At 44.1% G+C, this 25,834-nt stretch overlaps 1 protein-coding gene and 1 long non-coding RNA gene across 5 annotated transcripts in view; one reads left to right on the top strand and one right to left on the bottom strand.

Moving 5' to 3' along the window:
* Positions 1-650: 650 nt before the first annotated feature.
* On the bottom strand, positions 651-20,717 carry LOC120614404 (uncharacterized). 3 transcript variants are annotated; one of them, XR_005655970.1, is made up of 12 exons: positions 20,572-20,717; positions 20,001-20,137; positions 17,227-17,734; positions 16,594-16,688; positions 15,492-16,152; positions 14,601-15,041; positions 13,997-14,142; positions 13,625-13,881; positions 7,691-7,789; positions 5,727-6,084; positions 3,428-3,517; positions 651-1,830 (listed from the first exon to the last, which is right to left on the bottom strand). It is a non-coding gene; the product is annotated as an uncharacterized LOC120614404 (long non-coding RNA). The 3 variants fall into 3 exon arrangements; XR_005655971.1 differs by lacking the exon at positions 15,492-16,152 and having other exon boundaries at positions 16,594-17,505; XR_005655972.1 differs by lacking the exons at positions 15,492-16,152; positions 20,001-20,137 and having other exon boundaries at positions 16,594-17,505.
* Positions 20,718-21,434: 717 nt separating this feature from the next.
* Positions 21,435-25,834, top strand: part of LHFPL6 (LHFPL tetraspan subfamily member 6) — a 194,795-nt gene continuing 190,395 nt past the window's right edge. Inside the window, exons 1-2 of one of the 2 annotated variants that reach the window (XM_039877254.1) lie at positions 21,435-21,656; positions 23,129-23,703. In XM_039877254.1, the coding sequence (XP_039733188.1) occupies positions 23,319-23,703 (385 nt within the window). In that variant the 5' untranslated portion in view covers positions 21,435-21,656; positions 23,129-23,318. The remainder of the gene's footprint in view (positions 21,657-23,128; positions 23,704-25,834) is intronic. The other variant, XM_039877253.1, reaches the window with a different exon arrangement.

Raw genomic sequence — 25,834 nt, 5'->3', positions numbered from 1 at the left:
TTATTCAATAAATGAAAAATTAATATGAATAATGAATTGTCTGATTTATTTGAATAAACCATGACCCAAATTGAAGAAAATATATTCTATTCCAAACCAAACATAGAATGTAGCATTCTACTTTTAATTCATTTCTATCTTTATTCAGTTACCCAGGAGAAAAACCAATAGTTACCGGGTTCATCACCCCTCATTTTCTCTAGTAACAAATCATTGATTGAAATTGCGTAGAGCTTCCCTCCACAGCTTCTCCTTCCCATTCCCATCGTTATCCCTTATTCAAGCCCTGAATTATCTTGACAATTTATTTGCTATCTATCTCCCTTCTTTCTGTTTTATGGTTCATTATGGAATAGTCTCTTTTATAGCATATTGGTACCATTTTTTCCTTCAATACCATTCTTGATATATCCTGACGTACTGATGTATTACTTCCTGGATCAAAACCTTCAATGAGTCATTATTCCAAAATGTGAACTGGTAGTCCTCAAACTTTTAAAAACTATAACCTCCTCTAAGGTAAAACATTTTGAGAATGTACTGTGTATATTTATAAATATATATTTATATTTATGACTCTACTAATATGTTAGATACATTCTTAAACAGGCATAAAAATGTAAAAGGTTGGAATCAAGAGAAAATAAAAATATTTTGAATAATTTTGTTTATTAATGTTTCAAATAGCTTTAGCTCTTTTTATCATTAACATTATACATGTTTACTTACATATGCATAGGATTCATAAATATTATAACTGCTTATTTTATATTCATATATTTTATATGTATTAATAGTTATGGCATATGTGCACATTCATTTTTTTTTGAAAACTTTCGTTAATACTTTATGATACAGCAACTAAAGCTGCTGTTTTTGTATCGAGTTCACTTTATTTCAATACCTAGTTTAAGGGGTTTCAAGGCAAAAAAATAAAATAAAATTAAAAAACACTCTCAAGAGTTTTTTGACCACAAACCATCTGAGAAATGGATCCCTGTATTTTTCATTGTCGCTGTGCCATGATATTTACTCTATGCTGCGCTCCAAGCGCGTTAATCCCTTGTCTCCAAACACGTCTAGCGCTTTTCGCCCCCACTACGCCCTTGCCCCCCGCCGCTTCTGCCTTGAGTGCTCCCCACACTTCACCTCTGTATCTTCACCGATCAGCTTCCTCCTTCATGAACCCTCCTTCCGTTTGGGTTCCTTTCGATCTCACCTGAACAAAGAGTCATAGGACTTACCAAGTTCTCTTTGTCACTTGAATTAGTACTAATGACGTCCATGTGTTTATGATCTTTTCTATGAGTCGACTACAAACACCTTAGGAAGAGGCGTTGGGTCTGCAAATTACAGTGTAAGCTTTTAAAAAGTGTTGATTTTTGATTCTTGGCATAGACAGCTCAGTCTCTTAAGAGTGAGGAGGAGGGAGGGAGGGAGGAAGGGAAGGAAGTTTGAAATGGAAGAAAGAAAATGCTCCCTGTGTAATTTTTCCTGCTAACCAGTTTGGGGAGTGTCGGATCCAGTGTTTTTTTAGAACATGGTTCCGGGATTGGGAACATCAGCATTACTTGGGAACTTGCCAGAACAGTAAATCTTCAGGCCCTGCCCTAGACCCGCCGAATCAGAAACTTGGAGGGCGAGGCCTAGGCACCTGAGTTCTAACGTCCTCCTGATGATTCTGACTTCGCTAAAGTTTGCATTGTCCTGTTACAGCTTCAGCACGTGTATTCTTGAGTGAAGGCACAGCCACATATGACAGGCCCGAAGAGAAGCTTCATCTCTGCGATAGTTTTATATTTTCTCTCTCTCTCTCTGGTTCTCACAAGCCTAGAGAGTTTGTGGAAAAATGCATAAAAAGTGGCATTTAGACACGATTACTGCATACATGCCTTATTGATTTCCTAGCTTATAGTAAGATACTTTGAAGTTAAAGAACTAGTATCATGCCCTACACTGTCAATAAATACTTGCTAATGAACAAAGAAATGAAATGTTCTTTTATAAAAATCGATTTCCTTTTTTGGGATTTACAAACACATCCAGTTAGGATGGTGGATCTTTAATTACTGTTCTGTGGGCAAATGTTCATCTAATGCTAAAACATGACATATGTGTTTATAGCTTAAACACAGAGGAAGTTAATTACCACGATGTAGAAAAACAATTCAAATTAATTATCGCACTAATTTGGGATCTACGGCATCATTTTCTTCTACTAGAGAAAATTAGAGCCTTAGTTCACTCCCAGGTTCTGAAAATATACACAGTAAATCACGGTTAATGATGATAATATTAACATCAGGGTTATTGATGTTACCAAACATCAGGGTTATTGATGTTACCAAAGGGTTACCAAACCTTTTGGTAAAGATTTCACTGGAAAATTTTATGTCATTCTTGGCAACTTAAAACAAATATATGCTGTTCAAAAATTGGAAAGTATTTTCTAATAACCAACCTACTAGAAAAGTACATTGCATACTATTACTGAAATATGATGAATTTTGAAAATGCTAAGAAAGACCATAAAATCAAACACAGACAGTTAAAAGCAACTCTTTCGTGATCACAGATGTATGGTTCGGTTAATTAATATTTGAATTATATGTGTGTAGCTCAGTCGTTAAACCATTTCTCTACAAACTACAAATTAACATTAATGAGAAGTTCGGCGGCATTCAGCAGCAGCATTCTGCCACTATGCCAGAATAATCATTGATTTTAATTTTAAATCTTAATGTAATGTAATATTTTTGGTCAGCTTAAAGCAGTAAATGCAGAGAAACAGCAGGACTGAAGTCAGGTGAGACTATCCTGGGAGATCTGACAGCGAAGCTGTGGACGGTAACTGGTTAGCAAGGTGCGAACTGCTCTCCAGCCATTGGCATATGACCGTGAATGATCACATCCCTCACAATGAATAGCCCACCCGTGGGGTCATTTCCTTTGCAGTGTTTGGCCAGTCTGTTCAAAGAGCTGCCTGGTGTCAGAGATGACGTGGTTCATTCTGAACAAGAAATTGAATCATGATGCCAAGGAACAGAGCGACCAAAACGAGCTGGCACTTTGTACCAGAGGGAGAAGGACAGAGAGAAAAGCTCGGGGAGAAGTGACCACAGGTGAACAGCAACGTGTACGGGGCACCAGCACCTTGGTGTGAGAGGCCTGATAAGATATGGGCCATGCCCAGCCCTGCTCCGTATGTCTGACAGAGCAAAAACCATGCACTCTGAGAATCTCCAAGTAGAGAAGACAGGTGTTTTGTTTGTTTGCTTTTTAAAGGGAAACTCTTTAATCAAATGATGATAAGATGATGCCAAAACCTAATCAACAGAAATGTGGCAAATAAAAAGTGCCCAGATCCTGTCACCCCTGGCAGGGGACCCAAACCAGATCCAATCTCTGTTTGGGACCTCGGACTTACAACACATATGAGTTGATTAGGAGAAAGCCTCTCTCACTCCTGCATAATGCCACGCTGGCTCCTCGGAGTCCTGTCTCTGAAGACCGTTCCCTAGTTTTTAGAGTAAAGGGAAAGGAACGTTATTTTGCTTCCATTATTAATAGTAAAGGGTTTACAAACCACCCGCCTCCGATTGGGAATCGACATCACATTAACAATTTCTTATGAAGTATATGTCTACATCTTTTGCCATCACAAGTTTATGATGATGGATTTTTAAGTTGAGAATTTCTTTCAAAGTCAGGAATCGATTTCCTCATTCCCTTTTAACTTTGTAATATGATGTAAGACGTTTGTAAACCCTAATGATGCTAATACCACTTCTTTCTTAAAGAAAAAAAAATGAAAATGCCATAAAATGCCACTGAGTTCATTTTAATGCCGCATGTCAATCAGCCATGATTTCTGAAGAAAAACATGTGAATTTATGGGGTAATTTTTTTAAAAAAAATAGAAAGCAAGTTTAGTTATTTGTTGAAATTATGATATCCTTCAAAAGGTAAGAGATAGTTTAAGCATAATAAAAGCATTCCTAGTTAACTGGCTATAACTCCTTATAAACAATAACATTAATGATTTAATAATAAGGTTTTTCCCTACCAGAGAGAAGAGAATAAAATGCACACATTGGACAGAAAAATTAATGCATATTATTGAGCCTAACATTTCCATTTGCTCCCAGTAGGTGCAAACAGTATATCTTTGAAAAGCCTTTATGTTTAATTCAGAGAAAGTACTTTTTCCCCTAGTTCCTCAAATAATATTCAAATCGTGATGATAAATAAAATTATTCACACTATTTCTACTTTTAAAATGCTGTATTTCAAATAGTTATGTATATTTATATAATATTTTGAATGTTTTATACTATATGGAGCTTTGATTATTAAATGAGTAAAAACACTGCATTAAATGTATTTTGGGAGCCAGATAGAGTAGAAATAGTCAATGAAATTAATAACAGAATATTAATATGAACACATTTTATATGTTTTATGTAAATTTTCATTTTACATACATAAGCAATTGTGTATACAGTGATGAATATGAATGAACTACAAGACAGTCATAACAACACGGACTAACATCACAAACATAACACCGAGCAAAGAAAGAATGACTTTAAATGATGGGCTATATGAGGTTTGGGAAAAAAAAAAACATCAGGCAGTTAACTAAACGGTGTTATTGATAGAGGTGGTCTAGGTCAATTAGGATAGTGTTTGCCTACATTGGTGAGGGAGAGAACTGTATTCAAGGAAGGGCCCAGAGTTGAAACTAATCTCAGTCAATACTAAAAAAACATTCACTTGAGAGAAATATCCGGATCATGTAATTCAAAGAGTACATAAACTTAAACATTTTTTTCTAATGACATAATTCTTTTCTTAAGATGCTTGTTGTCAGTTCCCTCCTTGTTCGGCTCCAAAAGTCTTTGCTATGGGAGTTCCCAGCACTGTAATTAACCTTGTCTCAGCAGCAGACTGGAGTTCCACAAAGGAAATTCAGAACAGAGGGACATTCCAAGGAAGTTAATGCCTGAATAACTCGAGGTGCCCTGAGAATTACGGAAGACCCTTCAGAAAGGCTCAAACGTCACCTCGATTATTCCTTAAGTCTACCAAATAAAAGTGATTCGAAATTCATTTCAAGCAGTTGGATGTCCAGCAGAGATATAGCTCATGGTAGGGAGCAGAGCTTGCCACCCCCTTTTGGGATATTGATTATTTTAAGCTGGTTATTTTTAAGAAACAAAAGACTCAAGAAGAAGCTTTGACCTGCCCCCTAACTTCCAGAGAACCTGTTCCAGGAAGGGACCTAGCATCACAGATAGCTATAGTTTCATATGAACTAGTGTGACAGATAAGCAGGAGCATAGCAAGGCCCCTCGGATCAAAGTCCTCTCTGTGTCTCACTGTAAAAGATGGCCCAGCAAACATTCTATCTCTTTGTGAATTGCCCTCCTGCCCTTTGAAGCCCCAAACCATAATCTCCGTCTCTTAGCTCAAGTTGGCATGTAAGCGTCAACTGACTGGGTCCCATATTCTTACAGAACCCCCATAATTAGTTCAGTTATTTTTTTTCCTGTTAATCTGTCTCATGTCGATTTGATTATTAGACCAGCCAGAAGAACTTAGAAGGGGTAGAAGGAAAATTATTATTTTTCCTCTCTTGCAGTGAGTAAGCGAAAAGTGGGAGAACAGAGGACAATATTTCTAGGGGAGGAGATGACACCGTCATATCTCCTCACAAAACTCACCACGGGCAAAACCACGGCCAAGGTCATACTTTCTAAGCTTCTCAAGTCTCCATTTCTGGTTCGGGGATTCTCTTTTTGTCCTTTTATGAAGAAATTAAATGCCCCGAGGTCAGGCTGCGCCTACAGAGCTGAGGGCTTCTCCGGAGAGTCCAGCCACGCCTGCTGAAATGTTAGCGGGCTAACCGTCCCCTCTCCCCAGATGCGTTTTAACTGGGCCTGCATGCCTGTCTAAGGAAGAACCGGGTACTGCATTTCACTGTCAGACGGGATCCGTACGGCGGGCTTTCGTGGGAGCTTCATATACGAACTTCATCCTCATGTAAGCCGTGCCCCTCCCTCACACCTTGTCATCTGGAAACTAAACAAATCAAGGATAAAACATTCCATCAGAAGTGAGGAAGTCTGCATTGTGTTTGTTCGTTTTAAGATTTGTGAAAAGAACAATGATTCCTTCCTGGAAGCATCATGTAAGTCAAGGTTGACGACTGATGAAAGTCAAATCATGAGGCAGAAGTTTAGTTTCAGACCCCACCGTACAGTTTTGAGCCCTTTCTTAGCTGGGCGGCTGGCCCTTCTAATTTTATATGCTTTGTTCAGTTTCTTCTTATCTTCATGTCTTATCTGTTCAATAGTTTGAAAAGATCTAATATGATCATTTGCACTAAGTACTTCAGTAACAACTTAATGTGTACTTCCTAAGAGATCTTTGCGTTTTCAACAGAGAACACCTTTTTAATTCAAAAGAAGGCCTTTCGGCAGTGGAATTAGAGATTAGTCCCAGGTTGGTCCTGCATAAATCTTTTCTCCAAATCTCTCGGTGCAGTGTTTTATTTCGATACTAGTCTTGACACATTGTTTAAACAGAGTCTGCGGCTGGCGTACGTCAGCCAAACGGGGCCACTTACATCTCCCTCATTCAGCACAGGATTTTAACTAAATGTAAGCCCAAATTTAAAAACCGGTTTCCTATAAAAATTCATATTCCCAGCTTCGCATGAAAAGAGGAAAAGGATGTTTAGCAATACTGTCCTTGAATTTCCACGAGGCAACAATGATTAGAAACAAACTGGTTCTGCCGCCTTAGACAGGCCAACACTCTGATCGTTCCCCATTATTCCTCCTCAGACACTGAGGTCGGATGTCAGTTACCATTTACTGTCAGGCGCCATTTTCCTTATGTTAGAAAAATACCAGGTGTTGTGGGTCTATCAAAAGTAAAGAAATAAGAGACACACAAGGCCACTCGACTTTTTCTATACTTGGGCCTCCCTTACCGTAACGTTTCTACTCCTTCACCAGTCTCTGTAGATGTTTGAGTTTGGGACTTTTAGCTTCATTTAGCGCGCCCACCCACATCGAGCCATTTGGGTCAGAAAAAAAAAAAAAGGGTATGGTTGAGGACTCAATCTGGGTGGAAAAAAGAGATTGTAAGAAAGGAGAGATGGAGATCATTTTATAAATAGTAAAAACTACTAATGCATATTTAATATTTATTCCCCCGCCTCCAAGCAAAGCCACCTAAAGGACAGTGGAAATTGCTGCTTTAGTGCAGAGGGAGTGGCATAGGCTCCGTGCCTGCCGGGGGCGCGGGGGGAGCAGGGGGAAGGGCTGGCTCACAGGGCAGTTCTTGAGTCAAGTCTTCAAGGATGCGAGGGACTTTTTCTTGGCAGAGAGAACTCGATTACTTCATGATGAAGACTGGGAGTAAATATTGGAACTTTGACTTATTCTTTCCCATTCCATTTTTTTTTTTTCTTACAGCATTCGCTATTCTTTCCCACACTTAAACTCTCACCCGGAGGGGTTGGGATGACAGGGCGACATCGCATGCAGCAACCTCGTGTCACTCACTCCCAACATCATCACTCCTATTAGAACTTAAAGGTGAGAAAAAGTAGGATGGAAAGCAAGGCCTCCGGGTGGAGCCGTGAGCCCCGCGGTTCGTCCCCGAAGCTGCTTCTTACCCACTGTGTGACTGTGAGCAGGACGACACTTCTGAGACTCCGCCTCCTCGTCCCGACATCAGATGGAAAGAATTCCGTCTCGCCTGCTTCACGGGGCTGCTACGGAAGCGTAGAAAAACGCGATTTAATTTATGACACGTTCTTCAAATACGAGGTGTTATCCTCAAGAACGCCCAGCATAGAAATGGACACAGCCGGGACTTACTACTTTTTAACAATAAACTTTTTTTTATTATTATTATTTTGGAAGACTTGGGATGCACAGACAATTTGCAAAGGCAACACAGAGTATTCGCGTACACCCCTCGTCCATTTTCATTTTCCCCTAAGGTTTTCATCTTACATTTCTGTGGTGCGTTTGTCAAAACTAAGGAGCTCGCCTTGGCACCGTGCTGTCAACTAGACCTCTGACTTTATCCGGAGTTGGCCAGTTTTTCCGCTAACGCCCTTTTCCCGTCCAGGATCCCGCCTAGGAGACCACATCGCGAGAGCGGATCTCGCGGTCTCTTCCGACCTGTGACAGTTTCTCAGTCTCTCCTTGTTTTTTGCAGCCTGACCGTTCTGAGTCCTGAGGTTGGTTGGTTGGTTGTGATTGGACTGGGCTTATGGGCTTTGGGAAGAAATGCTGTAGCATAATATGGCTTTTGTGACATCTTATCCGGGGTCCCTGCTACCCACACGTCACCAGTAATGTTCACCTGAGTCACCCAGGGAAGGGGTTGTCTGCCAGCCCTCTCCACTGTAAGGCGACTACTTTTTCCCCTTCCATATTCTCTTCTTCATGAGTCACCGAGTCCAGCCGACCCTCTAGGGAGTGGGGAGGGGATAAATTCTACCTCCTGGGTGTAGAGGTGCCTACATCTATCATTTGGATTTCTTCTGTAAGGAAAGTTTGTATTTTTAAAGCCATCAAACAACGGAAACAATATTAGTTGACATGTTTCCTTTTTTTTATTCCCCGATTTCTTAACCTCCTGTCAAGAGTGCTAAGATTAGCTTTTCAGCCAACTGGCAGAGAATAGATGGGAAATGAAGAGTCGCTATCTATACACACATTATGTGTATATATATGCACATATATACGCACTTTATATATAAATATATATTATATATTATAAGTATATACATATATATTCTGAAAAATCCACAAACTAGAAAAGAAGTCTCTTCATGCTTGAGAGTTAACTGTTAAGATTCCAGCTACTTTGGTGCCAGAGCAGTGATAAACCACGTTCCCGGGTCACAGGCAGATGTCACTATTGAGCAACAACATGCAGTTTCTATTCCACAGGGTCTGTGCCTCAATACTAAACTTGTCGTAGACTAAAGGAGCAACGTGCTAGACCCATTATTTTAATTTTGCCCTGGAAGGGTATTTTTAAATTTTAATAATCAAAAGAACATTTATTTGGTTTCTGAAAACTGGCCGAGATAAAATGGTGTCTGGGCGTTTCTAAGTCAATTTTAAAGTTTGAAGTCTGTTTTGGCGGGGACTGCTTCTCCACGTGTTTGTGGATCTCTATTCCCGCGATGGCCAATAAAGGGACACATTAGAATATCATCGTTATTTTTGCAAACTAGTATATGGTTTGTATTTTATCCACAAAGCTTATTAATTGTTATTAGCTAGAATCGATAAAAGTCAGGGAGGGGTGTGCCACTTACGAGCTGAAGGTATTTAACGAGGATTGGAGGGTTGTATCCATCTGCCTTTCCTACAGAACCCAAAGCACCTTTGTATGTATTCGTACGCCTGCTAAGCTGGATTGTCAAGACAGATTCAGAGATAGGAAGGGGAAAAGGAAAGAAAGAGAGAAGAGAGCATGGTGTGGAGTTGGACCTGATTAATAGAGGAAAGAAAATAGATCCCCCTCAATCTAGCTTTGGGGAGCTTTACCCTGCAGATTTCTTGAGCTCAGAGAAAACACATAAATCTGCCATTTCTTCAATGTTCAATTATTATCAATTTGATGTATTCATTTCACAGATGATTTCCATTGGAAAACTTTTATTGGTTACCATTTTGTGTCGTATGAAATACTGAACGATACATGAAAATCGGGGTACATTTTCCCACTTTTATTTATAGGAAAAATTTGGTCAGAGATTTTCTTCTCTCTTGAAAGGAATTGTGGAAAACGTAACAGAGTGCATCTTTAATCATTATATTTTAAAAAGAAAGCTCATTTAATTTTAGGTAGCAGCTCATCTTAAGATGAGGCCTTTTGTAGGTTCGAATGTGTTAGATTCTTTGTTACTAAATTAATTCTTAGATAGTGAAAGAAATCTCACTAAAATAATAGCTACCATTTATTGAGCAGTTACTATGTGCCTGGCATTGTGGCAAGTACTTTAAATATGTTCTCTCATTTCGTTTTTAGAATAACACTGTGGGACGATATTATTATCTCTACTTTCCAGATTGGCAAATTGAGCTTTAGGCAGACTAAATAACTTACTTATCTAAGATGAGAGAACCAGAAAGTGACAGCCCAGACTCTGCCTGCTCTAAACAGACCTTGCTCCTATAGGAGGCATTTCTATGGCTAAATCAAATTCAGATCAATCTTATCTTCGTAGCGGCAAATCATTATGCTAACTCTCATACTTCTATTTACCTTTATTATACATTGACACTTAATCCAAGAAACTCTGGAAAATATCCAGACCTGCCCATCTCCCCCCAAAAACCAAAGATTTTTTCTCTTTAATAAAGATTGAGAAAAAAATCGGATTTGGGTTCACATACTATGTTATGACCCCTAAAAGCATCTTGATCTTTGCATACTCCTCGCAAAAGAATCACACCCTGAACTTCATCTTAGAAGAGTAGGTCAGAATTTTATTATAAGTTTGAACACTTTGGATTCTTTGTTACTAAATGAACTGTAAGATAGAAGAAGAAAAATTCTGTACAATCTGGCTGGAGAAAATAAAGAATTCAAAACTGATGGTTTGGATTAATTTATTACATTGGGAAGCTTAATTTCAGGTTATTTTTATCATTCTCCAGCACTAATTAGTCCAATGGAACTCTATTAAGACTTTAGGGTGTTATTTTTATCTAAGAAGTATAGAAACAAGAAATAGGGAAAATGTTAATTTATGGCAAAAAAGTGTATCTTTTCACCTATATCTCTGCTGGGGTTTGCTGAATCCTCGATAAGTTTATCTCAGACAGGTTTAGCTAACATACCGCAGTAGAGAATTTCGTGATTCTGGCCTGATTGGCTATTGGTAATGTTATCAGTCTCATTACAGAACCAGGAAGCTTTTTTTAGAGGAGAAAACAATAGGATGATCAGACCCCTCATTTTACATTGTTACTTGTCCGAGGTCATGAAACAGTTTAGCAGCCAAACCAAGCCTAGAACGGGGCGTTCCCGACTTCTGCCCTGTGTTTAGCTACATTGCAGTTTGTGCCTCTCTCGTTTCTGCCTCTTTACAGACAAAAATGAAGGTTAGGAGTGTCCATCAAAAACCAGATGTTTCTTCTCCATTTCTTCTGTTTAACCAGACTCAAAGGCTCCTCTGAATCTAGAAAACTACATCTTTCCTCTTTTAGCTACACCGTAATTATTTGTTTTCTAAGCAATGTCCAAGCTCAGATATGACCTGCGACACAACTGGATCGGAAGCAGGTGGTAAGTGAAGACTTAAAATCTAGCAGTCGGTGCCTTATACATCATTTCTAATTGAAAGAGATCACGGCCACATATGTAAAAACGAAAGAAGAAAAAGAATATCGACAGGGAGTTTACAATAAAAATAGAACTTAAGCTTCTCTCCGCCTAATGCCATTTTCAATATACCTCAGTAAACCAAGTCTGCGCCCATGTTAACGAGTTAAGATTAGCGACAGTGGGGTGCTAATCGATTATTAACGGAAAAGTCAGACGACGTTAGGCTGAGCTCTAACACGCATCCTTTTTTCTAGAAGCAAAATGACTACAGGTCCAATCGCTTTTGGCTGCATTTCTGCCACTCGGAGGCTTCTGGCATAAAGGAACAAGTACTGAACACGCAGGAAAATCACATTCTAATTCAAGCACTACCATTAATTCGAGCTCGACCAGGAATATGAATGAATGAATTGATTCAGTTCACCTCAGGCACGTGGTCAATGGGTTATAACAGCACTGATATCGGAGTCATAGTATGGGCAAGATCCAGACTCTGAACTTGAACTCGGGTCTTTGACTCCCCATGAAGTGGTCTTTCTACTGCTGAACACTGTGGGTTTTGATTATGATGGTCAGAAGCCGCCTCTGACTTCTCTGGGGGAAAGATTGCTCTTTTGAAGGCAGTATAGTGGTGTATTTTATGTGTTCTTTCTAAACAAGTCATAATGTGGGCTTTTTATTTTACTCTTTTGGCTCAAAGGGTCCTAAGAAGATATAAAATTCATGCTGAATATATGAAAAGTTGTTTTTAAAGAAGTGTCCTTTGGAACATAGTCTAACAATATATTTTAAATATGTTTAGTTTATATTTTTAAACAGCAGACTGATGTTTGAGCCAGTTAACACTTGAGGAAGGCACAAGTCCAGATCCCCTTAGCAAGAGAACATTTTTTAAACTGGATCGGGGAAGGGGTGGCAGTACAGTACTGCTGGCCAGCTCACTCCCAAGAAATGAACAACCGTGAGACAAACAGGCAAAGCTGAAACGCTCAGACGATACAAAGAACAGAAACTTTAGTTTCCAAGGGCAGCTTGGGGGAGAGGTGTTCAATGGTTCAGAAAAAGTTAGGGGTGCAGGAAGGGGCAACTGAAGGAGGGTCGAGGAGGAAGGACCCTCTCCGCCACGAGAAATGGCAGTGAGCGAGAAGGAGGTAGCTACCCCTGTGGAACTGCCCATGGCGGGGCTCTGGAATCCGGGCAGCCACATTCCACTGTAGGTGGGTCGTTTTGCAGAGCCACCACGCAGCCCCTTCCCCGTCCACCTCTAAGCCTTTAAAACACTGCCACCTGGTGTGGTCTTACTTTGGAGATCAAGAGGTGCTCTGTCACCACTTTGGGGTGTGATATGGGAGCTCTGGACGGAGGCAGATGGGGTCTTACAGCTTAGTGACGAGAGACTAGAGTTTCCCCCAGCCGATTGGCAGAAAAGTAGGGGCCTCCGTGGATCTGGGCTCACGTAGAGGCGGGAAAGAGGAACTGAACCCCAGAAGAGGAGGAGTGAACAGAAATAGAGTCCGGTAGAACTTCAGACCGAGCCTGGCTGTTTTCTACCACGCTCTCACACGCGGGTCTGCTCTTTGAGGGAGCACTTAGCGTCCGGCAGTTCATGCGAGTTTTGAAATGCATGTCCCACTTGGGGACCAGCCCTACCTTCTTTACTGTGACCGGAACATGCTTCTTCTTCAGTAGTTCTGTCCAGGGGTTTAGATTAAGTTATTCTGTGTTTCAGAGGGCTTGTCCAATTGATAATTGGCTTCTACATCTAATTACACATTTTAATATTATAAGTAATCCAGGTTACTTGAAGAAGGATTGGGGAAAAAAAATAAGTCAAAAGAAAAAAAATCCCTCAATATTACCACATTTTAATAATTCGCAAGTTATTGTTTATTTCAATTACCTACTAAAATTTACCTGTACTAATCAAGGGGCGGGTGACTTGGTTAGTATATTTCTAGATATGTTAGGATTTTACACTCCAAACTTTAAAGTTTTGCTATTTGGAAATAGTTCCAAAGCATATTGTATAGTTGAGCGCCTTTATAAAAACATAGAAATACATAATGTAGTCTTTTTTTTTTTTTTGACGTTACAGGATTTTACGTTAATTTTTTAAAATCGAGTATTTATTCAGCATTTTTCCGATGGCCTCTCATTCACCTCACTGATGAGGAAGGAGTCTGCCATTCTAAATAGCGTGACACCTGACACTGGACGGAAGAGATGACAGTAGTTTATTAGTCGTACATACCACAGTCTGGGGACAGAGGGTGCCACAGGACAGGCAGGGTCCCACGTGGGGCTCAGGGAGCCAGGCTTTGTAGCAACGAGAATAGGAAGTGCCTCCTGGTTCCCATGGGAGGATGTGACTGATTCTTTGAATAACTTCGCAGCTGGTGGGGAGGTTGAACCCATGAGGTTGAGGACCCGGTGGGGTGCAGCTGATCTGGCTGACAGGGAGCTAGTCAGAGGGGCCGGGCGGCCTTTCTCTCTGGGTGGGCGGCATATCTGGCAAGAGGAGAGAACTCGCAATGAGGCCTTTGGGACTCTGTGAGACTCGAAGATGACGAGGCAGCCCATGACATTTAAGGCCTTACAATGGATGCAGCGGCTATGTGCTTACCAGAAGGAGTAAGGTTGTTTTTGAAGAGATAGCAGTCAAGGTTGAGAGCCACACTCACGACCAAACAATCACATCACATTGTAGCAAACTCTAGTGGAAGCAGCGATACATTGATTGGAAGCGTAGAGGAAGGACGGGCCAATGGCCTGAGACGGTTGGAAAAGGCATCATATGAAACACCAATTATTTTACTCGGTTGTCACTATATAATCTGACAAAGGACTGGGAAGCGTAGCTTATCACCTCCCTGCAGGTAGTGACTGTCCCTCGGGATGCTAATGCTCCCAAGCTGATGTGTTCCTCATGACACACGAATACCCACACGGCGGCCACCGAGTCAGAGGATCCATATTTTCCCCATCCCTTACCAGACGTGACAAGTACCCTGCATCTGTGCCTTCAAGGCAGAAGACGCAGCTATTTACCCATCTCTCCCTGGGAAAAAGAAACCAGAACCCGGAACCGGAACAGTCAGATCCCCTCTGCCTGTCTCCACACCCCCCTCCTGTCTGTCTCCCTCCTCCTTCTCTGCCCCACTCCCTCCTTCCCTCCTCCTGCCTCCTCCTTCTCCCTCTCTCTCCTCCACCTCGACCCCGCCCTGTACCTCGCCCATCGCCCCTTCCGGTGTCCACCTGCCCACGTGTGGACGCTGTGTGCTGCTCTTACGGCTGTTTTTGCTTTTGCATCTTCTGCTTCTCGTCACCTCACTCATGCTCTTGGGCTTTTAACACACAGAGTCGTTGATCTCTCAAAGACAGAACTGGCCAAAGAGCCTTCTCTTTCCAGCCACGCGGTCACTCCAGTTGGCAAGTCAGCCCAGCCCGGCGTTTCCAGGACGGGCCCCGGCAGCTCCACTCAGCGCCAAGTGCTGAGAATCCGCTCCCCTCTTTTCTCCGTGACCCGTTTGGACAGACCCGCTGCTGCCAGCATTCTAGTTGTGACGTGGCATCTATATGTAATAAGGAGCGTTTAAGCCCGCCCGCTCCCAGTTTGCCATCGTTCCTGTTGGGGTCTCCGACGAGGCGCTTTTCTCTACCAGTTGCACCTGAACAGATTGAGGAGGAACGTGGCAGATGGAGGCCAAAATATCGCGGTTATTACTGATAAAGGCTGTCGCGGAGAAGAGGATGGGCTGGCTAACCGAGCCCCTGAGCTGGCGGACACGTGGCCTAGAGCAGCTCCCCACCCTTCCTCCCCCACCAGCACGGCAGTGACAGAGGACCCCCGCCCCATAACGGGGAGTCACCAGCGGGAGAGGAGCAGTGACAGGCAAACACACAGGGCACTCCTCCTGGGGTCTCCAGCTGCCCCAAGTACTCGGATGAGTGGACAGGTGCATTCGAGACACATTTCTCTGGAGGAAAACCAGAGAGCTGGAGAAGAAGCATGTCCGCTCTGCCATTTCATAGTAGCTATGATATGAAATTATTTACTTCAGAAAAATCAATGTTTGTTAAGTCCCAGTTAGTATTATAATACCAAATCGAGTGCTTACGTTTTGGCTTTCTTCTGTTAGATCATTGTCTTACTCATTTGATCCTTACAATGCATCTTATTTTGATGAGGAGGGGTTTAGGATTTTAAAGTACTGTAGAAACAGATCTTTGCAAATTCTCTGATGCATTATGACCGATTGGTGGCAAATATTATCATCCACAAAAAATAATTCGTATCTCTTTCTATAGAACTTATTATACTCATTTTTCTACATATCCTGGGGAAATTTTTAAAAAACAGAACACACAGTCGTAACATTGAAAAGCCTGAGATGACTTGATCCAGGAAGAAAAAAGAAGGATTTGAAAGCAAAAGCATGACACGGATCCAGTATTAAATATAATTATGTACGGCTTTAGAAATCATGCTGGGTCATGTAGAAAATATATATACATAATGTATTATGGACATTTTCCATTTTGATGGTTTACTGTGAAATATTTGCTATGTTAAATGTGATTTAACACTTTACCTTTTTCTTCTTATGAATAATTAATTGATCGAAAATTTGTGCTACATTAATTCATAAAATAATAATATGGAGAAATTATAGAGCACTTTATATTTCCAAAGTAATGCTCGAATTTTAAATGAATAATGCAGACAGCACTCCTGGGAGCAGACTGCGGACTGTGTACACCTTCTTTCCATGAGAGTTCCTGGGGAATATAGCATACGAATCACTATGTTTAGAAACTATGCATAACTAGACATATACGATTTCTACAAGGAAGAGGGGTCGTCCTGCATCTATCAAACACATGAAAGAAAGTACAAAGAAAAAGAAACAGGTGACTCTATTATAATAGCACACCGGAATAGCTATGGCACAGTAATAGGATACTGGGATGGCCTCGTTTAAAAATGGAAGAATACAAGGTCTTGCTCAGAGACTACTCGAATTGGAGTCCAGGAAACCTGAGATGTCACTTGTCCCACGACATTTCTCCCTACCCCCCCGCCCCGATAAGAGATGGACACGATGCTGTAAAATATCGCAATATCCATTTAAATTTGTCTTCAAAAGGGATTCATGAAGGGAATGGGTAGTTTAGAAGTGAAGGAATGAAAGGGAAAAATGGCAGAAAGGAGAAACTCACCATGATCTCAAATCGTTTATTTTATGGCCGTCTCTGCTGACGACTGTGGTTAGGTTTTCAGTTAGCAGAGCGCTTCTCGGGGCATCTCACAGCATCTGTTGAGGAACAAGCGATATATTCCAATGGGGAACTGAGGCAGTGAAAGCGACCTCTCTCCCCCAGCTGTGTTACTGGCCTCTCCTGTTACCCCCTCTTTGGCACCTGACACCTCCTACGGTCTCTCTTTAGCTGGTCTGTATTCAAGGGGACCCTTCTAATATCAGGATATTTGATAAATGCTGAGAATTTCTGTCCTTTTTCAATTTCTCAGAGTGAAGACTTTAAGGAGAGGAATCTGGTCAACTATTTTCCTAGCTATTTCTGTTTCTATTGCCAGATTTTCGAGAGGGTCCATCTTCTCTAATACACACTGCGGACAAGCAATGCCTGCGACAGCCACTCTTTGCTGGAGAATTCTCTCTTGGCACTATTCTGTCCTTGCTGTGCTCTGTTTAGTGCCTCTGTGTTCTGTCTAATCCACTTTACTGTGGTGCTGGCTCCTGGACTCAAGAGAACAGTTAGTTCAAATAGTCTCGAAGGCATGTATTTGTTGCTAATAACAGTGGCTTAAATGGCTAAGATTATTGCTCTCACCCAAGAGATGTCTGAAGATAATACAGCAGCCTAACGAAGACACCAAGGATCCCGTCTCTCGTCACCGCTTTGCACCATCATTCTTAGTGGGGTGGCTTTTGTCCTCATCCACGTCCCACCCATGATTGAAAGAGGGCTTCTGTGCTTCCAGGTACTGTGACATCCACTTTCTATTTAGGCTGGAGGAAAGAGGAAGTGGATGCGATGGTGCCAGCACTGTCACGTGGTGACTCGAACTTCAAGCGAGGCCGGGAAACGGAGGCTTTTAGCTCACACTGTCTATTGGAAAGAAGGACGTGGAAGAAGAGGGTTGGGCATGGACCTTGTATCCGCCAGTCATGGTGTTTGCCGCAAATGTGAACGGAAGAAGTCCCTTTCCAACTTCTCTTCGATGGTCAGAGTGATCGATCCCACGGTGTTTCCTATATGGCACCCTCAGGCTCCCTCCCTAGTTTCACATAGCATACCCCATTTGTTTAAAAATTAAATGCCCACTCTGTAGGCTGCCCTAGAACAAGGATAATAATCACAATGTTATTGATTTGTTCATTAATTACCTCAGTGAATGTTCAATTATTGAGTATCTACCTCCTGTTGCTGAGCACTGGGATACAATGTTAACAAATGTTTATTTCCTGTCATTGAACCATATGTCCTATCTGCACAGTGCTTTATCAATTAAGAATGCTTTTAGATGCTAAAAGCAGAAAATTCAAATAAAAGTGACTTAAATCATATTAACACTCTATACTTCACTTTTAAAGATGCAAAAGGAGGTGTGTAGCTCCATAGTATCATGGTGCCGGAATTATGTTTCTGCGACTCCCCTCATAGTTACAAGGAGGCTGCCACAGTTCCGAACATCTCATCCTTCAAGAATGTGCCTAAAGGCAGCCAGCATAGTGAGAGGACTGTCTCTCATGCCTCCTCCTTTTATCAGAGATTGCGATCTTCCCTAGAGGATTTCTCAGCAGACTCATTGGCTCGAAAAAAGTCACGTGACACCACTAGCTGTAAGTGGGGTTAGAAAGGTGAAAAGGGAGAGTGAGTTGGGAATTAATATTGGCTAGCCAACCAAAAATGTTGTCCTAGGTGCTTTACAGCTTCCCACACACTTCTACAGTCACGATCTCATCTTATGACTCTATGGGACTATGTCCCAAGTATACAGAAACTGAGACCTTGAGTGAGAGCTATAAATGGTATCTGCTGTGTGGAGACTTCTGGAAAGCAATTTAAAGATCCTTTGAAGGTACAAATTTAAGGCAAGGATTTTAAAGATATACTGCACTTAGCCTGTAAAGTATGATTGTAAGAGCCCAAGGAGTAATTCAGAAGAGTTTATAGTTGAGGAAGATAATTACATGGTGGAAAGGGAAGAGCAGTAAGGAAGGACGCATTCTAGGCTGGGCTCGGGTGAGACGTGGGAAGGATTCTGAAACCCTGCTTCATTATCTGTAAAATTACACACTTGAATAAAGTTAGAACTCCCCAAACTCTTTCTCGAATATGAAAGTACCTATCTAATCATGACCCTAGAAGTCATCAGATAGAAGAACATTGCAAATCATCTATTCCAATCTCTTTTTACAAACGAGATAATTTAGGCTCGGAAGGTCACCATTTGTCCAATTCACTCACCTAAGTTAGAAATTTCAGTCCTAGTGTATAACACACTATGATTTTACAAGTAACTGATATTCTATCTCGATAGATTTAAAAAATCAGCTTCCTCCTCTACCTTCTTTTCTCACCTTAGGCAGAATCTCTGCAATAACATTTACTCTGTTTAACAGAATGCAGATAATAAGATTTTTAAAGACTACTTTTTAGCTATAATATCGCAGGCAGATAACTTAACTTCTCTGTAAAATAATAATTGCGCCTCTTCCATAGTTTTTTTTCCCTTCTTTTTTGAGAACTAGAAAAAGTACACTATTAAGAAAAGTTGGTGTAGTGATGGACATGGCAAGGACTTAAAGCCAGCCATCGATCTCAGGGCTTAAAACTCCTCCAAGCTTGAGAAAGCGTCCAAGACCAACTTCTCCAGCTGGTTGAGTGAAGGGTGAGTCTGGCTCTCCCGATCATTATTTTGTGTTTACATAGTCATGTCTTCTCCCTTCACGTTATTGTAGATCTAAGGGCTCTGTGTAATAGCTAAGGGTCTGGCACATAACTGCCAGTCTGACCAATCCATACAAAGCCGTCACCGGGCTCAGTATCGAGTGTTTTGTACGAGACCATTTAAATCACTTAAATCAGAGATTCTGAATCTGGGATTCACGGATGGACCGCGGGCGAACAGGGAACCACCAGATAGTTCACTGAAGCAGGTTTTCTCAACGTGGGCACTACTGACGTTAGGGCCAGATAATTCTGAGGAGCCGTCCACACTGCAGAGTAGTCAGCATCTCTGGCCTCTCTCTCCCCACCAGATGCTAGTAGCACCTCCCCGAGCATGATAAGCAGAAGCATCTCCAGAACTTGCGAGATGTTGGGTGAGGAGGATAACCTCTCTTCCCCCCTTGAGAACCACTGTGATGAAGCCTAACATGTATGTGCCTTTTTTTTTTTCCCTTCTGGGAGGCTTATCAGTTTCATCATACTCTTAAAAGCGTCTATGACCTCAGAAGAGATGAGACCAATTACTCGAAGTTTTTCAAACTAATAATGAACAAATGCACATCTCCAGCTGCAATTGTGGACAAAATGCACAACGTCCTGGGTAAGTAAAACGGTGCGATGTGAAAATTTACCACGAAATGTATGCCTACCCATCTATTACTTCACAAAGTGTATCTGGGGAAGGATCTGCTTCACCCCAGACGGCGGGGTTCTCACAAGCCACTGTCTTTAGCGGACGTCCACAGCCTCCCGCGGAAAGTAGCCCCGAACTTTGAAGGGGTGAGCGCTAGTGGCGAGCAAGAAAAGACCTCAAGTCCGGAGGGGGAAATCAAAGCCAGCCGTTTCTTAGGGAAGAAATCCAATGCTGGTATTGATTGCAAGATTGATTGGGGGGGGGGGGAGGGCAGGGGAAGGGACAAGGGAAGGAAGAGGCGGGAGGAGCGGGAAGACAGGGAGGGAGAGGCAGGGATGCCCTGCCTGAAAGAGCCTCTGAGGAGGCTGCCCTGGGAGAGGCTCCCTGCAGGAAGTCCCCCAACACCCCCACTCCCACTTGCCCCAGGCCCTTCTGGCAGCGCCGACTGGAAAAACTGGTCTCTGCCGCCTCGCCTCGTCCTCACGTCCACACTGGCCTCGTTCACCCCCTTCCAAAGTGACCACAACCCAAGAGCGTCCTCCGGGCTCAAAAGGGACACTTTACCCGGTCTTTAAGGCCCTCCTCACCTACGTGTCCCAAAGGCGGCAGGACACCAAATGCCAGACACACAGAAGCAAGCGGGGGACGTGCCTCGTCTCCCGTGGCCCGTCGCGAGCCCCCGGAGAAGAGAAGCAACTTCTCCCCGCTTCTCGGTCGGTCTGTCCCCCGCTCAGCCGGCACAGAGAGAGTCATGAGGCGAGGGAGGGCGGAGGAGCCGGGGGCGGGAGCTGGAGGCTGGAGCCTGGAGCTGGGGCGCTGGGAGCTGCTGGAGGCTGGGCTGGGGTCGTCGTCTGGGTCTGGGGGCTGAGGTCTGGGGGAGCTGGGGACTGGGGTCCTGGGGCTCAGGCTGCAGGCTGGGGCTCAAGGTCTGGGGGCTCAGGCTGCCGGCTGGGGCTGGGAGCTGGAGCCTGGAGCTGAGGGGCTGGGGGCTGCAGGCTGCAGGCTGCCGGAGGCTGCAGGCTGGGGTCTGGGGGCTGGGGTCCTGCAGGGCTCAGGCTGCAGGCTGGGAGTCTGGGAGTCTGTAAGTCTGAGGGGAGGCTGCAGGTCTGGGGGCTCAGGCTGCAGGCTGGGGCTCAGGGCTGGGAGCTAGGGGAACCGGGGCTGCTGGCTGGGGCTCGGGGCTGGGGGCTGGGGCTGGGGGCTGCGCGCTGCGCGCGAGCGGCGCCTCCCCCGGGGCGGGCTGGGACCCCAGCGGGCGGTCCCCGCCCCGCGCGCCGGGAAGGTCCCCGCCGGGCCGTCTGCTCCGGGTCCGCCGGCGCGAGGGGAGGGGACAGGAGGAGGCGGAGGGCCGGGCGGCGACGGAGGGGGCGGCGCGTGCCCCGCCTGCCAAGGAGCGGTCTGTGCATCTGCGTGCGAGCCCGGCGCCCGCGCGGCCACAGCCCGGGCCGAGCCGCCGCCGGAGACACGCGGGGACGCGGGCGCAGCGGGGCCCCCGGAGAGCCTCGGGAGCCGGCCCCGTGTCCCTCCCCAGTCCGGCCAGCGCGCCCGCGGCTGCTGGGGGCAGCGGCGACCGAGGCAGGACGGGCTCAGCGGAGGGCGCTGCGCCCGCGGGGACAGCAAGTTGCGTGCGCGCCCGGCCCGCGCGGGGAGGCAGCCGCCGCCCGCCAGCCACGTGAGTACGGCGCCCGCCGTCGCCCGCGGGGCTCCCCTCCTTCCGCCCGCGCCGCCTCGGCCCCGGACGCCGGGGTTGGGCCGGCCCGGGCTCCGGACGTCCTGAGCTGGGCAGCTGGCCGGCCCGCCCCGCCGCCGCTCTGCCTCCGGGGCTGCTGCCTTGCCATCCTGGTCCCCTGCCTTCACGGCCGGCTGGGAGTGTCCCTCTCCTTCTGGATCCAGGGATCATGCGTGTCTTCAGGGGTGGGTGCGGGTGGGCGAGGCCATTGCAGGGGGCTCGTTATGGGCTCGTCCTGCTCTTACCCCAGAGCTCCTTGACCCAGCTGTAGGCGGTGGCCCTACTCCGTGTCACCCCCGTGTCGTCTTCCCCAGCCTCGTGGCCCAGACAGACAACTTTAGCCGCTAACGGCGACGCTGATCACAGTTGACAAGATTAAAAAAAAAAAAATAGTAGCCAGAGCTCCCCCAGAGTGACGCACTGGACTGTGAATGGGCGGTGGGTGGACAGGAAACCGTAGGGGCGAGGCTTGAGAGAGGGGAGAGGCGAGGGAGGGAAGGCGGGGTCCGCTGGGGTCGGCTGTGGTCCCCGAAAGCTGCAGTTAGGCGTTCTGGGAACCGAACCTGAGGGCTCTGTGTCCTGCAGTCATCTCTTTACGGAAAGTGTGGGAAATGGTCCAGAACTGTGGAAGGGAGGGAGGACTGGCCGTCACATGCGCGTGGAAGCATCGGAATGATTGGGGTCGCATGTAGAGTCCCGGAAGGGACAGATTACTTTCCAGATTAGACCCTGACGGTCATCGAACTGGAGAGATGGTTCCGATCATTTCCCTGGAAGCTGTGGGTCAGACTTGTAGATATGAGCATATCTGGCTTGTTTTCATCTACACTGGGAGAGGGTAGTTCACACTACGGGGGTTTCGAATGCTCCAGGATGAGTCGTGGGCAGCGCCCGAGGCTCTGTGCACCCCGTGTATCTCCGCGGTCTGCTACGGTTGTATTGATGGTTCTCTGCCAATTGCGAAAATTATCCTAATTATTTTGTTTGGGCTCATGCGGGGAGTTAATGCATCTAAAGGGACACAGAAAAGTTACTACAAATTATGAGCACGAACTTGCAAACCAAGTACACAAAATGGTTCATTTGATTATCATATTCGGAATTATGTTTTCTGCCAATAAAAATGCTACATAACTTTTGATGCGAGTATATGACATGAATTCACTGGCAAATAGAAGTCATGCATTTTTTAAGTCAATAGCTGTCAGAGTTAATTTGGGAGCATTTATAGGAGACAAAGACATAAAAAAGCTTTGAGCGAGTTTGACAAAACTTGACTTAGAAGTTTGTAGGAAAAATGAGTCCTTCCTGCTTTTGAGGTGTTGAGGCGAGTTTGAATGTTTATTAATTAAAAGTCGTCAACCAACCGAATCCGCGTTGTCAAGTAACTTTTCATATTTCTTATTATTTTACAGGGCCTGTCATGCTTGTGACAGAGGAGGGGAAGTTGGTGCCCAGTGAGGCTGACGCTCCACTCTGTGCGTAGGCACTGACCGCCTGTACAGAACTGTGGGTCCCCGGCGCTCTGTGCCGGGGGGTCTCACACCTGCACTCACGTCCGCGGTCCCAGGTTACCTTGGAGCCTCCGTCGCCGTCTGGAGAAAGATGGCCTCCAGCCTGACTTGTACCGGGGTGATCTGGGCTTTGCTCTCGTTCCTTTGTGCTGCCGCCTCCTGCGTGGGGTTCTTTATGCCTTACTGGCTCTGGGGGTCCCAGCTGGGCAAGCCTGTGTCCTTCGGCACGTTCCGGCGGTGCTCGTACCCCGTGCACGATGAGAGTCGGCAGACGATGGTCATGGTGGAGGAATGTGGGCGCTATGCCTCCTTCCAGGGCATCCCCAGCGCCGGGTGGAGGATCTGCACCGTCGTGACCGGCCTGGGCTGTGGCCTCCTCCTCCTGGTGGCCCTCACTGCTCTCATGGGGTGCTGTGTGTCGGAGCTCATCTCCAGGACAGTGGGAAGAGTGGCTGGAGGAATTCAGTTTCTGGGGGGTAAGTGACTTGCTACATTTGCATTGTTTACCTGAATTCCCAAAGCAATGTCGGAGCTTGTGGTCCAGGTGTCTGCTCAGGTGATTGTACTTGACACTTGGAATGCTCTGGAGGAACAGCCGTGGGATAGCTTCGGTGAGAGATTGCCAAAGTCCAAGGTCTTTACTGGAATTGCTTTACGACTTGGAGAGTTCTTAGTTTCTGTAGGTCTTTAGACACATGGAATCGCTGGCCTGCTAGGCACCAGCTTCGTGGGGCACTACCATCTAGGTTGTTTCCAGTGTAGTGGGGGAGATGGTTTGCACTCCATTGCGTCTTACTCTTTATGTTTAACAGGAAGCAATTAGATGATCTGTGTCTTACTCGACTCCTTGTCTTTTAATGACGAAGCCTTCATAGAAAGGTAGAAAAGGCGTTTGATTCGGCATTGTCATCATACGTCCCTAATACTCACTGGTGGTTGTAAAGTTGACCCTTGCCCAATCTTAAACTATATTTCTAAGTAAGTATTTTAAATAAAAGATCAGTTTCACTTTAACAACTATGAATTTCACTATGCTACAAAGATAGTTATGGGCTTAACTACTTTGTTAGGATTTGACGCCCCTGGGTACTCTTACTGTGGAAAAAAAAGAAAGAAAGAAAGAAAGAAAGAATATTTAGCAAATGATGTGCGCTTGTCCCAAGTGGGCTGGATAGTCTCACTAGCACCAGCAAAGGTTTGATTTTTACTTGGGTTTCCTCCAACAGGCACTGCTTCAATATCTCTGCTCATATGGTTTTAATTATACTTTATATATTTTCCGCTGCGCCTTTCACCTCCATTTTTCACCCTGAAGGGCTGAACTTGTCTGATTTATAATCCGCCCAGGTGAAATATGACAACCTCTCGAGATAATACAGAGTGAAGGGAAATAGGAAGCCAGGAAAATTTATAAAATGTCTTTGTAACTTCATTACAAAGCGCAAGTTTGTTACTCTTCCATTTGGTGTTTTCTTACAGTCCTTTGTAAAAAAATCCAGAAGAAAAAAATTAAAAATGGATAGTTCTGACACAGAGTCTATATATTGGAGAAACAGATTGTTTCAGATTACTTCATATAAAACTTTCAAATAACATTTAAGTAAGAAAATTCTTGTGTGAAAAACCCAAGTGGCACCGCGTTTTGTGTTTTGAAACGAAAGAGTTGTTTGCAGTTCTTTATTTCCTTACCAGATGTAACTTTGTTCTCATCTGTGTGTTTTTTGTTTTTTGTTTTTTCTCTGTGGTTTTGCATCTCCCTCTGCCCTAGGAGGCAATTTGGGGGACTTAACTATCCTTTCTGTATTGTTTCACTATTCACCATTGACCAAGGGAATTGCATGTGATGTGTGTATTCATACAGAAATACAGTAAAACTATTAAGAAACATACAGAGTTTGTCGTTGAAAGTTGCAATAGAAATCCAGAGTTTGAAAACTTGTTGACACCACAGATTTAAGAATAAAACGAATGCCAGGAATATTTAAACTTTTGTTCTTTAAAAATAAACTTGATTTGATGTTTGTGTTTCGCTTGGCTCAGGAAAAATGCTTAGGCAGTTCCTTTTCCTCCTCTTATGGTAAATATTACTTTTCTTTTTTTTTCCCCCTCCCTTCATTTTAGGGCAGGGATTTCTATTATTTCTGGCAGAACAGGAAAATGCTTACAAAGAGAAATCATTTTTTATTGATTGTCTTTAAATGTATAATGGAAGGCAACGGGACGTGAATCCGAGACCGTGAGATGTATGCTTCCCTCTCTAAACTACGTATGGATTTTCTGGATTCTGTAAAGCCACATGTTTTACTTTACAGAAAACTCAAGGAGGAAGACTTGGGGAAGTTACAAACGTATTTAAAAGGACTTTTTCTTTCTCTTTATATATGCTTTTCATGAATACTGGCTTGGTAAGAGTTACTGACATTAAGCTAAGGATATAGTTTATTACTAGCAGTTGGTATTCTCTCATTTCGCATACGTATTTTTCATATCTGGCAAAAAATAATTCTGAATGTAAAACCAAAGAGGTTTATTTTCCGAATCGAACCTCTTGAGGGCACAAGTGAGTAAAGACATGGCGTTACCCAACATCACAGTCAATTTAGAATT

The sequence above is a fragment of the Pteropus medius genome, unplaced genomic scaffold (assembly GCF_902729225.1).
Source record: "Pteropus medius unplaced genomic scaffold, Ma_sr-lr_union100, whole genome shotgun sequence".
NCBI lineage: Eukaryota > Metazoa > Chordata > Mammalia > Chiroptera > Pteropodidae > Pteropus > Pteropus medius.
The sequence above is the reverse complement of the archived record's forward strand: the minus strand, read 5'-3'. Positions and strand labels throughout refer to the sequence as shown.